Source organism: Leptodactylus fuscus, chromosome 11 (assembly GCF_031893055.1).
Source record: "Leptodactylus fuscus isolate aLepFus1 chromosome 11, aLepFus1.hap2, whole genome shotgun sequence".
NCBI lineage: Eukaryota > Metazoa > Chordata > Amphibia > Anura > Leptodactylidae > Leptodactylus > Leptodactylus fuscus.
In genome coordinates, this window is record NC_134275.1 from 81,725,323 (window position 1) to 81,739,959 (window position 14,637).

General features: G+C 46.1%; 1 protein-coding gene across 1 annotated transcript; it reads left to right on the forward strand.

Moving 5' to 3' along the window:
* The first annotated feature begins 5,696 nt into the window (after window positions 1-5,696).
* Window positions 5,697-8,194, forward strand: LOC142185214 (heat shock 70 kDa protein-like). Its single transcript, XM_075260498.1, has one exon. It carries the CDS (start codon window positions 6,053-6,055, stop codon window positions 7,982-7,984), a length of 1,932 nt encoding a protein of 643 aa, XP_075116599.1. The 5' UTR covers window positions 5,697-6,052; the 3' UTR covers window positions 7,985-8,194.
* The last annotated feature ends 6,443 nt before the right edge of the window (window positions 8,195-14,637 follow it).

Consider the following 14,637-nt stretch of genomic DNA (forward strand, 5'->3'; position numbering starts at 1 on the left):
AACTGTCTGGAAGGGAAAGTTCACATGGTAAATTTTGTGATAGGACTCCGCATGGAAATCCTCCTGCCATTAGATTTCCTGCTCTCATTCCCATCAATGGCAGGTTTGGGCAGTGCAATTTTTTTTTTTTTACCGGATTATTGTCATCTATTGGAGAAAGCAGCATCGGCCTCTCATTGAAATGAGTGAGCAAAAGTTCTGCCGTGTGAATTTACTCTGAAGTTTCCACTGAATATATTCCCTACACAATGTGAATTCAGTGACTGCCATCTAGTGGCCGAAATCTTCATCATCATTATCTTCTTCTTCACCATCTGCAAATACAGAAGCTCCAAGGATTTGCAGATTGGTGAGTAGGCCTCGGTGCTGGAGATGGACTCTACGTGTGTGTGTATATATATATATATATATATATATATATATATATATATATATATATATATATATATATATATATATAGTGAAAGTTTATTAGAAATAGCAACTAGAAAACCTGATACAGGCCGAGAACCTCTTTAAGGTGACCCTCCGCTTACACCTGGAATGTACACACCAGTATCGCCCACATGATCACTTTCTCATGTGCTCTAGATGCCCATTCCTGCAGGCTACTTACCTGCTTATTCCTCAGGCAGCACTTGGCATGGTCACCCAGGAGCCTGAATTTTCATGTTTTGCCCCAAGTGTTATATTTCCTGAAATTCAGAACAAATTCCACTTCGTCAGCTTCGATTCGCTCCTCTCTACTTAACATGAATAAAATGGTGCACTTGCGTGAAGTTGAGCATCAGAGGACAAGTATCATAGCCAGGGGCTTACACAAAGGGTTAATTTCATGGTGAAAACAGCCGCCATACCGACCCTGGCAGACACCGCTCTCCTATATGATCATTATCAGAAGAGCGCTGGCTGAACGGTTGCCAGGCCTGCCAGAAATCAATGAAAGTTTCCATCACTACCAGTCCAAGTGCTTATCAGTTACTACAGGACCGTAGATCTCAGGACTTAGGGCTAGTTCACACGGGGTCTTTTGGCAGCGAGCTACACTATCTTGCCACAGATTCTACGGCTGAATCAGCCACGGTACGAGGCTCCGGCCCATTCATTTGGGCCTAATACAGAGCGGAATGCCGCGACGGGATGTGTATACGCGGAATTCATGTAACTCCATGTGAACTAGCTCTTAGGACTCCGCTCTCTTCTCCTGCCGCTGGCGTGGCTCCAATATTGTGTTCATTGGCTTGTTTTGTCTACTTTCTGAAGGCAGGACCCACTTTTGAGTACAAGTTATGTTTGCGATCCCTCCCATACTAGACCCATTTAAGAAAGAAGTCCCTGTCAAATGCAAAACCCCTTCATTCTATCTCTCACAGTGCTACGTACTGGACACCTCCACATGACGCTAATCATACTGGGCAAGGATGAAGTCTGGGAGTCTTGGTGTGAAAAGGAGGCCACAAAAATATTTATAAAGCCACGGCCACTTTTAGTAAAGTCCTGCGGCTCCTTTTTGTCACCTGAACCCACAATGTCCTGCTCACACCTCTTTTTTGTGACTTGACCAGGGCCGATCCTGGCTTTTCTGTACTTAACGAAATCTCATACATCACTAAGCCCCTGGCACGCGATTATAAAAAGCCGAGGACAGAGACTCACCCTCAGCGCTCAGCTTAACCCCTCTGCCAATATGTGACCTACTATTAAGTCCTGAGTGCTGCTACTTTCTGCAATGGACATAACAGTACGTCCTGTCATGGCTGCCGCTCACTGACTGAGTGCGAAGCATCGGGAGTGGATGTTGGCTGTAACATTAACGCCACATTAACCCTTGGTTGGAACTGGGCTCCGATCGGGGGTTTTAACCCTTTGGCTGCTGCAGCGAGATCAGGGGGATGCTGTTTTGCACTTTCGGCATCCCCAGGTCTGCTTAGTGACCCCCAGCTGCTCAGAGCCCTCGTTACCTGGTTGATTTTGTCTCCGATGCAGGACGTCGGCCTATATGTCTCCATAAGCTTCCCTCCTCTATAGACTGCGATACATGTGTATACTATAGTCTATTGAACCAGCAATCAGGACATCACTGCTTCAGGGGTCTTAGTGGGACATATAACAAAGAAAAAAGTGGAAAAACCCAAAACATTTAAGTGTATGACCAAATGTAATAAAGGAATAAAGTCCCGAAATTCCCTATATAAAAACCCCTAAAAACTAATAAAACCTATTTGGTATCACCGCGTCCGTAACAAGCTGTACAATTAAACTGGAACAATATTTAACCTACATGGTGAACATTGGGAAAAAAACGCCAGAAGTAATGATTTCCAAAACTGCCATGGGTTTGGAAATCGCAGCATGTCAATTATATCTACGGAAATGCTGGCGGTTTCCCCATGGGTATAATTGCAACAAAAAGTCCATGGAGGAAAACTCCGCAAACTTTCCGTTTAACCCCTTGGCGACCTTTGACGTAGTATTACATCATGGGTCGCATGGGGATGTATGGAGCGAGCTCACTCCATACAGGGCAGATGCCAGCTGTATAATACATAGTACAGCCAGGACCTGCCGCTAACAGCACCGATCGCTGCTGTTAATCCTTTACAAAATGTAGTCAAATGCGACTGCCACGTGTAAACTGTGCAGGCGGCACGGGCACCGCCATTTTCCGCCGATTGCTTCTCTCCTGAACGTCACCAGAGGGCGGCGATCAGTTGCTATGACAGCTCGAAGCCTATAGAAGTCTCCCAGCCTTGTCATAGCTTCGGTTCAATTGCAGGATGCCAGAGGCCGCCTCTAATAGAACTGCTGTCAATTTGCTATTCACTGCAATACTGTTGTATTGTATGAGCGATCAGACCCCCGAGGTTTCAAGGTACCTAAGGGGTCTGATCATAAATGTCAAAGACGAAACAAAAAAGTTTTTAAAAGTATTAAAAAAATATAAAAGTTCAAATCCCCCCCCTTGCCCTAGATCAGATATAAAAGTAAATAAAGAACAATAAACATATTAGGTCTCCCCGCGCTCCAAAATGCCCAAACTATTAAAATATTAAAACATTTATCCCATACTATGAACGGCGTAGCGGCAAAAAAAAATAAAAAATAGCCCAATAGCATTTTATTAATACTTTGCCTCCTATAAAAAATTGAATAAAAAGTGATCCAACCATCAGATCTTTCCCCAAATGGTATCAATAGAAACGTCATCTTGTCCCGCATAAAAAGACACCACAACCAGCTCCATACATGTAAGTATGAAAAAGTTACAGGTGTTAGAACATGACGACACACTTTTTTTTTTTTTTTTTAAAAAGTATTAAAACATTAAAAATACTCTATAAATTTGGTATCACCGTGTTCGTACTGACACGTAGAACACAGGTCACAGGTCATTTGTACCAAACAGTGAACGCTGTAAAAATTAAACCCATGTGAAAATGGCGCAAATGCATTTGTTTCCAATTGCACCTCATTCTGAATATTTTTCCAGCGTCCCAGTACATTGCACAGCCTATTGAATGGCGCCATTACAAAGTACAATTTGTCCCGCAAACACTAAGCCGTCATGTGACTCTGTGAAATGAAAAATGAAAAAGTTATGGCTCTTGAAACGTGAGGAGGGAAAAACGTGAAACCAAAAAATGGCCACGTCCTTAAGGGGTTAAAGTGCTGCTTTCCACCAGTTTTTCCCGCAGCACATTTCGGAAACTCCGCGGGAAAAATCGTGACATTTTACAGTAATTTCAAAATGAATGGGATTCCTGCGACTTCCATGCCCACTTTGTTGTGAAAACTGTAGCACGGACACACTGCGATTTCAAAAATCAGTGCGGTTTTGGAAATTGCAACATGTCAGTTATATCTATGGAAACAGGCAACATGGTGGCTCAGTGGTTAGCACTGTAGCCTTGCAGCGCTGGAGTCCTGGGTTCGTATCCCGCCAGGGACAACATCTGCAAGGAGTTTGTATGTTCTCCCCGTGTTTGCGTGGATTTCCTCCCATTCTACAAAGACATACTGATAGGAAAAAAAAAATGTACATTGTGATTCCTGTATATATATATATATCCCTACATGGGGCTCACAATCTACAAAATTTTTTTATATCTATGGAAACACCGGTGGCTGTTCATTGCGATGCGTGAAGAACCTGTGATGCGTTCCCGTTTTTCCCCGCAGTGCTTTAGCGCTGCGGATCATCCCGTGGGGCCTTAACCCCTTCCCGCTGACGGCATATTTTGATTTTCGGTTTTGACTCGCCTCCTCTAAACCCCATAACTTTTTTATTTCTCCGCTCCCAGAGCCATATGGGGTCTTAATCTTTGCGGGACACATTGTTCTCCCTGATGCCGCCAATAATTATTCTGTACAATGTACTGGGAAGCAGGAAAAAAAATCAGAATGGGGGGGGGGATCTGAAGAAAAAATGCATTTGTGCGACATTCTTACAGGATTCGTTTTTACGGCGTTCCCTGCACAGCCACAATGACCTGTCCCCTGTATTCTGTGTTTTGGTACGGTTCCGGGAATTTCTATAGTTTTATTTACATTTTAACCCCTTAACAAAAATCCAAAACTGTGCTAAAAGATTTTTGTTCTAAAAGTCGCCATATTCTGTCAGCCGTAACTTTTTGATACTTCCGTGTACAGGGATATATAGGGCGCCTTTTTTTTTGCGGGGCCGGGTGTACTACCATTAGTTCTACCATTTTGGGGAATCGTTATTGCTTTGATCACTTCTTATTCAAATTTTTATCAGTGAAAAACCAGCGGTTTGACACTTTTGACCTTTTTTTCCCGCTATGGCGTTTACTATACAGGAAAAATATTTTTCTAGATTTGTAGAGCCGGCGATTTCGGCACAGGGAGACCTAATGTGGAGGTGTCACAGTATTTCGTACTTTTATATGTGTTCTACGGAAAGGGGGGTGACTTGAACTTCTAATTTTTTTAAATATTTTTTCACTTTTTTTTATTTTTTTAAATTCTGCATTTTCTGCTAATGTATTGCAAAATACCCATCATAGAATATAATGTGGTCTGTGCGGTTTCCGCCAAAAAAAAAAGCAAAAAACGTGGCGAGAAAAGTGCGACATATTATAAGCAGAGAGGGGAACGGAATCCCTGGTGTGAACTGAGCCTAATGTGGAGAGGGGAGCACTTTAACCCTTTCATCACCACAGACCACCGGACACCCCCTACCCAACAAGCCGGCAGACACTATTAACCACTTCCCTGCTGGAGACCACCAGAAATGTCTTCTTATCCTTCTTATTATTCTCAGTCACAATATTTACATCTATTAATATCAGGAAAAGACCAGAAAACCTAAAATCAGCAAAACCTGTGAGAAATGGGAGGAATAAATAAGAATATGGCAGCCATCCAGTGCGCGGTGTCCAGTCCTAGAGACTCCTCACAGTCAGGACGGAATTACCGGAGCCGTCCTCCCCGTACACATCACGTGACACCGCAGCCAGAACCTTCCAGATCACATCCCTGACTGATTCCTGTCACACAAGCTCCGGAGCCGCCACTTTCTAGACTCTTCCTGAGGTCTCTCGCACGCCCCGCCCCCTCCTCCTCGCGCTGATGGGCGGGGCAGTTCTCTGACTGACAGCTCTGACTAGAACTCTCGGGAATGTTCCCGCGGAGCTGTGACGTCACCGACAGCCGCCGCCGCTGATTGGAGCAGTGTCAGCCCGGCTAGAAGGCTCGCGAATCTTCCCGCCGTGTAGCAGTGACGCTGCGCTGTGATTGGCCGGCTCTGCAGGGAACACTCGGGAAACTTCGGGAGAGTTGCTAAGCGATGCGGGGAGCGTGGTGAGGAGCGCGCTGTGATTGGTTAGGAGGCAGGTGACGTCACTAGAGTGTAGCCAGATATATAGCCGCCGTGCAGCCCGGAGGAGCAGTGACTGAGAACACTCGCTGATACCAGAGCTGTAAAGCACAAGCTCAGGAGAAGATCTTCCCGGCTGAGCCCTCACCAAGAAGCTGCTCCGTGACCTGCACTCATTCCTCTGACTCTTCACCACACTCGTCCTGACACAAGATGGCACCTACTGGAGTGGCCATTGGCATTGACCTGGGCACCACCTACTCCTGTGTGGGGGTCTTCCAGCATGGCAAGGTGGAGATCATCGCCAACGACCAGGGCAACCGCACCACCCCCAGCTACGTGGCCTTCACCGACACCGAGAGACTGATCGGAGACGCTGCCAAGAACCAGGTGGCCCTCAACCCCCAGAACACGGTGTTTGATGCCAAGAGACTGATCGGTAGAAGGTTTGATGATGCCGTGGTGCAGTCTGACATGAAGCACTGGCCCTTCCAGGTGGTAAGCGATGGAGGAAAGCCCAAGGTGAAGGTGGAGTATAAAGGCGAGCAGAAGACCTTCTCCCCTGAGGAGATCTCCTCTATGGTGCTGCTGAAGATGAAAGAGACGGCAGAGGCTTATCTGGGTCATCAAATCACCAATGCCGTCATCACCGTGCCAGCCTACTTCAACGACTCCCAGCGCCAGGCCACCAAAGATGCCGGTGTCATTGCCGGACTCAATGTGCTGAGAATCATCAATGAGCCAACAGCAGCCGCCATCGCATACGGCCTGGACAAGGGATCTCGTGGGGAGCGCAACGTCCTCATCTTTGACCTGGGAGGTGGCACCTTTGACGTCTCCATCCTCACCATTGATGAGGGCATTTTTGAGGTAAAGGCCACAGCGGGTGACACTCATCTGGGTGGCGAGGACTTTGATAACAGAATGGTTAACCACTTTGTGGAGGAATTCAAGAGGAAACATAAAAAGGACATTACCCAAAACAAGAGGGCCCTGAGGAGACTGAGGACAGCCTGTGAGAGAGCCAAGCGTACCCTGTCCTCCAGCACCCAGGCAAGCATCGAGATCGACTCCCTGTATGAGGGCATTGACTTCTACACCTCCATCACTAGAGCCCGCTTTGAGGAACTGTGTTCTGACCTCTTCCGTGGTACCCTGGAGCCTGTGGAGAAAGCCCTGCGAGATGCCAAGCTAGACAAATCACAGATCCATGAAATTGTCCTAGTGGGAGGCTCCACCCGTATCCCCAAGGTGCAGAAGCTGCTGCAGGACTTCTTCAATGGACGAGAGCTGAACAAGAGCATCAATCCAGATGAAGCTGTGGCTTATGGGGCAGCGGTCCAGGCTGCCATCCTCATGGGAGACAAGTCTGAGAATGTGCAGGACCTTCTCCTACTAGATGTGGCTCCTCTCTCTATGGGTCTGGAGACAGCTGGAGGCGTTATGACCGTCCTCATCAAACGCAACACGACCATCCCCACCAAGCAGACCCAAGTGTTCTCTACCTACTCTGACAACCAGCCGGGTGTCCTCATTCAGGTGTATGAGGGGGAGAGAGCCATGACCAAGGACAACAACCTGCTGGGTAAATTTGAACTGGCTGGAATCCCCCCAGCTCCTCGTGGTGTACCCCAAATTGAGGTGACCTTTGATATAGATGCCAATGGTATCCTGAATGTGTCTGCTGTGGACAAGAGCTCCGGCAAACAGAACAAGATCACAATTACAAACGACAAAGGCCGACTGAGCAAAGAGGAGATCGAGAAGATGGTGCAAGAGGCCGAGAAATACAAAGCGGACGATGATGTGCAGAGAGAGAAAATTGCTGCCAAAAACTCCCTGGAGTCCTATGCCTTCAACATAAAGAGCATGGTGGAAGACGAGAACGTGAAGGGGAAGATCAGTGATGAAGATAAAAGGATCATCTCAGACAAGTGTAAGGAGACCATCTCCTGGCTGGAGAACAACCAACTGGCTGAGAAAGAGGAGTATACCCATAAGCAGAAGGAGCTGGAGAAGGTGTGCCAACCTGTCATCACCAAGATGTACCAGGGAGGTATGCCAGGAGGTATGCCCGACTCCAGCTGTGGTCAGCAGGCCAGACAAGGTAGCGGCTCTGGGCCCACCATTGAGGAGGTGGATTAAGGACTGTTATATGAGATTCCACCTATACACAGAATGGACATGGACTTGCTCCTGAGCTGTTGTCCAGACTGACTGTAGACTGATTTTTGCCTCCTGTTCTTCCTCACCCTGGATCTGATATTTGTGTTATTACTAAGAGACTGCAGAGAGAGTCATATTCTGTAATCCACACTCTGAGATTCATGGCTACAAAAACTTTTCATTTTTTTTTTCTACATTTCTTATGTTGGATTTTTTTTTTTTGTTATTTAATAAAGGTTTATTTTCCTAAATCTGTTTGTAGTTTATTCTCTGTAGGGATATTAGATGTCTACTGATTATATGAGCAAACAAGGAACCACCTCTCCATAGTGTCTGAGAAATGTTACAGACATGAAGGGTTAAAGGGGATATTGCAGCTTCTCACTGTATTGTGATGATAGATTCGCTATTGATGACCTGTTCTATAGATAAATCATCAATATCAGATCGATGCGGGTCCAACAAAGGTGTTTTTCAGCCCCTAATACAGAAAATGGAGCTGGCAGCAGACAGCGCTGTTCTGTATAGTGGTCAGAGAGCTGATTTGCAGTACCTGGTCTGACCACTACATAGAAAGAGGCGCTGTCTACTTCCTGCACCAGTCCCTGAGTATCAGCTGCTGATCAGTGGGGGTGCTTGGTGTTGGACCCTTATTAATCTGAGATTGCTGACCTATCCATAGTCAATCCAGAAAACACCTTAATGATGAGACACACAGAGGACAGAACACACAATAGGCTGTAAGTCTTTATAGTATATTCATCTGGTTTTGAAATACGGAATAAAATACTTATCTACATGGTCTTGGGGCCCCTTCACACGGAGGATACGCTGGCTGATTTTGAACGTGTAAACGTTCCGAATCAGCAGTGTTTAAAACAGGTCCCATTGCTTTCTATGGGAGCCGGCATACGTGCGCTCCCCATAGAAATGAATGGGCTGCTTTTTCCCATTCATTTGGGGATTTGTGCCCCAGGTGAAGAGCTATCGGTGCGGTACCGTAGCTTTTCACCGTCAGAAGGGCGTTCCTGACAGTCTGTCAGGAACATCCTTCTTCACAGCAGCGCCTATAGCGCTGCACAGTGTGAGCGGGGAGGAACGTCCCCTCCCTCTGCTCACAGTACTTGTCCATAGATGAATATTATCAGGAGGGGAGGGGGTGTTCCTTCCCGCTCACACAGCACAGCACTATAGGCGCTGCTGTGGAGAAGGACATTCCTGACTGACTGTCACTAACACCCTTCTGACTGTAAAGAGCTACGGTACCGGCACCGATAGCTCTTTACCCGGAACATAGATCGGGAAAGTTGACAGTGCACAAAATTCAGTGCACTTTCGGCTTTCCAGTGGTATATAAAACCGCCTATGCCCCAAACCATGAAAGGTCCTCTTTAAGATGACATAATGTCATTATAAAAAAATAACATGATGTCATGATCATGTGAGACTTTGTTATAATTTCAGATTATGGGATAATGAGTTATGATGATGTCATGAAGTGACATCACAATAATAACTAATTATGTTAATGATTTGAGATATCATCTTACCTTTATAACTTCATAATATTTCAAATCGTTGTCATAATCGTATCATTATTGTGATCTCAGTTCCCATTGTCATGACATCATCATTTAACATTATGACATGGTCTACACCTTTATGACACCATCTCATATCTTAATATTGTGACATCATTCAAAACCATAGTCATGATGACATCATCTTAGGCCTGGTTCACATCTGTGTTCGGTATTCCGTTCGGGGAGTCTGCTTGGGGGATCCCCACCCCGAATGGAATATCAAATGCATTAAAAAGCGGTTAGTTAAGAACCCACACGGACCCCATAGAATGTAATGGGTCCTTATTAGAGATGAGCGAGTACTATTCGAAACTCCAGTTTCAAATAGCACGCACCCATAGGAATGAAAGGATACAGCCGGCAAAGTCTGCGTGCCGACCGCTTCCATTCATTTCTATGAGTGCATGCTATTTGAAATGGCCATTTCGAATAGTACTTGCTCATCTCTAGTCCTTATGTTTTCCGTGCAGTGTCCGCACGAATCATGCAGAGATAAAAGCAGCACTTTTCTCGCCGCATGCCTCGTGCGGAAATAAGATGATCTGAGAGGATGTTACAATGACACAACACAATAATAATGTGAGATTGTCATAATGAAGTGATGTGTGATGTCATAATAATGCCAAAAAAAATGTTTAAGGTTTTTCCCCCGGACACACTGATGGCATTTCCTTACGATATGTCAATATGTGATTTACAACTGGGAACCCAGATAATCAGGCTTTTGATGCGGCATTTGTGTCTGGGATCGGAGACCCCCTCTGATCACCGGTACTTAACCCTAAAATGTATATAAAAATAAACACATAAGGTATCTCGACATCTATAAATTCATGAAAATATGTATCCCATACATTGAACACAGTTCCTGTAAAAAAAACAAAAGAAGCCAAAATTCACTCTACTAAACAAATAAATCAATAATATTGAATATTAACAATGGATATTGCCCCCGATCACTGGGGTCTTCCAATGATCAGTAGGATGGGGAACCCAAAGTCCCCCTAAACCCTCCTTGTCAATGGAGTTCTAGGTCGCTTGCGTGACCAGTGCTCCATTCACTTCTATGGAAGTGAATGAAGTGCCTGCGCACTGGTGCTCTATTCACAAGGAGGTTTTAGGGGGACTTTTGGTTCTTCTGATCACTGAGAGCCTTGACATTTGGGTACCCAATGATCAGACACTGATCCCTTATCCCGTGGATAGGGAACAAATGTCCACAATAGCATTGACATATAGGAACATTTAGGAAACTTGCCACACGGCAACTTTGGCTACGACTCCTGTCACCTCACCAAAGATCATCGTGTTGTCCTGTGATTTTACTCATGAGAAAGGAGTCTCATTGTGACTCCCAGAGGGTGCCATGACTGCTCCAAAAAGTCAATTAGTGTTCAACTATGATCCGTGGTTGCAGCATCTTTGGGGTCACACTGCACTAACGTGAGTGAAGGAGTCGCAGGTTGATACGGTGATCTTTAGTCGCAATCAAAGTCACTGTGTGGCCGTAGCCTTAATGTTTATTGGATAGTAAAGTTGGTTAAAAAAAAAAAAAAAAAAGAAGGTTGGGTTCACACCTGCGCCCAACCTCCGCTTTGCAGGTTTCTGTCTTCTGCCTGAGAAACTGGACAGGAGACGGAAACCTGGCAGGCAGTTTTCAAAACCGTTCATTTGAATGGATTTACAAAGTGTCCACCCGTGAGCGTCTTCTTCCTCTCCACGGTGAAACATTTTTTTTTAACCGGACACAAAGTCGGACATGCAGGACTTTGTGTCTGGTTAAAAAAAAAAGGTTTTGCCGAGACCAGAAGACGCTCACGGGCACCAGGTTTCCATCTCCTGTCCAGTTTCTCGAGCAGAAGACGGAAACCCACAAAGCGGAGACCGGGCGCAGGTGTGAACCCACCCTAAGAAAAAGGCGCAAATGCAGTTGGCAATTTTACTTTGTTCCAATTTTTCTTCCAGCTTCCCAGTACGTTGTATGTAGCATAGTAAATGGTACCATTGAGGCCTAGTTCATACGGAGTTTTTTGGTCAGGGTTTTGAGGCCGTAAACGCCTCAAAACCCGGACCAAAAAGACGGCTCCCATTGAAATCAATGGGAGCTGCGCAGGAGCTTTTTCCGGGAGCCGTTTCTTCCGCCTCCCGGAAAAAAGAAGCGAGGTGTTCATTCTTCAGCCGAGTAGCCTCGCGAGTCAGCCTGAAGACACACCCTCTTCCGGACTCAGCCCATTCATTGAGCCTGATCCGGAGGCGGGTGCGCAGCTAGAAGCTGGTGCCGTGCACCGGCTTTCCGTTCCGCAACACGTTTTATGGATCGGAACCTGAGGCAGCCTCCGCCTCAGGTTCCGATCCAAAAAACTCAGTGTGAACTAGGCCTCAGAAGTAAAATTTGCCCGGCAAAAATAAAGCCCCACCTGAATGCAAAAAAGAAAACTGTAATGGATTCTGGACGGCAGGGAATAAAAAATGAGAATGCAGAAATGAAAGCTGTGGTAGGAAGGGGTTAATGGCATATTTTTAGGGCTGCCCAGGTGGATGACAGCACCCACCACTTTAGCTGGGCATCTTCTTCTACATGAACTCCAGAATTGCGGGCTCTATCTAGAAAGAAGCCTGGTGGTCCGTATCCTGTGCGCTACACGGAGCTCACTGACTGACTGACTGACTCCTGAGCGCTCACCTGCCTCTATTCCCGCGCACGCTAAGCCAGCCAATCACAGCACAGTCACTAAGCGCCTTCACGTCCCATAGCAACCAACCCAAGAGTTTCAGCCAATCGCCGGGCAGCTTTTTTCGGAGCCGTTGGGAGAGGATTCGCGCGGTTTGGAGCTTGCGGCAGATCTGCTCCATTAGCGGGCTGGGCACTAGGGGGCGCCACTCACAGAATAAACTCAGCAATGAGCGGCTGAGCCGGAGGGAGCCGTCCTAGACCAGTCAGACAGTGCGGAGCTGCGATAGTCGCATGTGTGTACTGACCAGACAAGATGGTGACTGACTGAAGGAGCCCCGTGCACGGACCTGAAGTGATGATTGTCCTTTCTCTGTATAGTATTGCATGGTAATATCATACACACGATGATTGCTATGGTGACTAATATGTTATAATGGTGCTGGTGAAGGGGTTGCCCCATGTTCACATTACCCATGCATAGGACAGTCTGGTCACGAGAACACGAGCGTTGTGACCACAGTTATAATGGCGCAATGGCCACGTGTGCCCACAATTATCATAGCTACCCGCGAGCGTGCTAGTCTACGGGACTGACTGACACGACTAAGTACAGCGCTCCGCCATCGTTCCCATATACTTAGTCCCACAGGACTGCTGCCTATCAGTCCATTCACATGGGTATTTCATGGTCAGTTGGGGTCCCAGTTGTGGGACAAAATCTTTAAGGCCGGGGCCACACTTTGTGAGGTTGCAGTACGTTAGTGTAAATTAGTAAGGGCGGGTTCACACCTGCGCCCGGTCTCCGCTTTGTGGGGTTCCAACTTCTGCCAACAGGAGACGGATACCCGGCAGTCCGTGAGCGTCCTCTGGTCTCTGCAGCAAAAGTTTTTTGTTTTTTTTTTAACCGGACACAGAGTCCTGCATGTTAAAAAAAAACAAAAAAAAAACGGTTCCGCTGCAGAGACCAGAAGACACTCACGAACGGACACTTTGCAAACACATTCAAATGAAAAATGACAGCCGGGTTTCCATCTCCTGTCCAGTTTCTCAGGCAGAAGGCGGAGATCGGGCGCAGGTGTGAACCCGCCCTCAATTGGTGTTCACACGTAAGAGGCCCAAAAATCCACCTGGAATCTGCCTCTCATTCATTTCTACAGGAAGCAGTATCTGATTTGTACCTGTTAGGGCTCGTTCACATCTGCGTTGTGCTCTCCGTTCTGCAGGTTTCCGTTTCCTGCACAAAACAGAGGCAGGAGACGGACAGAGAAGGACTCTTTCATACCCATTCATTTGAATGGGTTTGAAAGATGTGCGGCGGTGAGCGTTTTATGCCCTCCGCCGCGAAACCGTTTTTTTAAAATCGGACACAGTGTCGGACATGCAGTACTCTGTGTCTGATTTTAAAAAAAACGGTTTCGCAGCGGAGAGCATAAAACGCTCACCACCGCTCACGGCCGGACCCGATCTGACAGGTTTCCGTCTTCTGCATTCAGAAGATGGAAACCACAAAATGGAGACCCGAACGCTAGTGTGAACCTAGCTCAGCAGAATAAAATAAGCGTTCTGCTAGTTTTTCAGGTGGATTCCCTCAGAAAATGGGAGGAGCAAAATACACCTTTTCAGTTTCAAAATCCGCTCACACAATTTGGAATTTAGCCATGACCAATAAGGACACTTTGCTTCAAATTCAGCATCAAAATCTGGTTCGATTTTATGATGAAAAATTTCTTGAAGCAGAAATTTTTATGCTTGACCAAATCAGTGCAAATAGTCCTACATGTGAACACCGTGTTAGGGTTAGTTCACACGTAAATAACGTGTGGCTTATTTTGGCGCCGGAAAAAAAAGTTTCCTAATTAGGAAGCTTTTTTTGAACCTTGCCAAGCTTTTTTTGGAGCTTTTTTTTTTTTTTTTTGTAAAAACAGCTTTAAAAAAAAGCCAGGCTGTTTTCCCCTCCTGTAAAGTGAATGGGCTGAAATAACCATGTCACGTTTTTTTGCGCGTTTTTTTTTTTTTTAAAGCGTCACTTATTTTTGCAAAAAAACGCGAGGTTTTTGACTCCCATTTACTTCTATTGCATTCTTCAGGCGGAAAACGCCTGAAGAAAGGTCATGTCGCTTCTTTTCTGCTAGCAGGGAAAAAAAAGCTAGCAGTCTACATAGACTAACATTGTATAGAGGAGGATTATGACGTGGGTTCCGCTGTCAAAATCCTCCTCCATGTCCCTGTGTGAACTAACCCTTAGGAAAGTAGTTCATGAAGTACTTTTCTCTCCAAATGTTCGTGTGGACACTGCATGGAAAACACATGGACCCCATTATAGTCTATGGGGTCCGTGTGTTTTGTAAGCTCTCCGCTTGTCAATGCGTTCGGTA

Coding starts and splice junctions, on each gene's coding strand:
- LOC142185214 (XM_075260498.1), top strand. CDS start 6,053: ATGGCACCTACTGGAGTGGCCATTGGCATTGACCTGGGCACCACCTAC.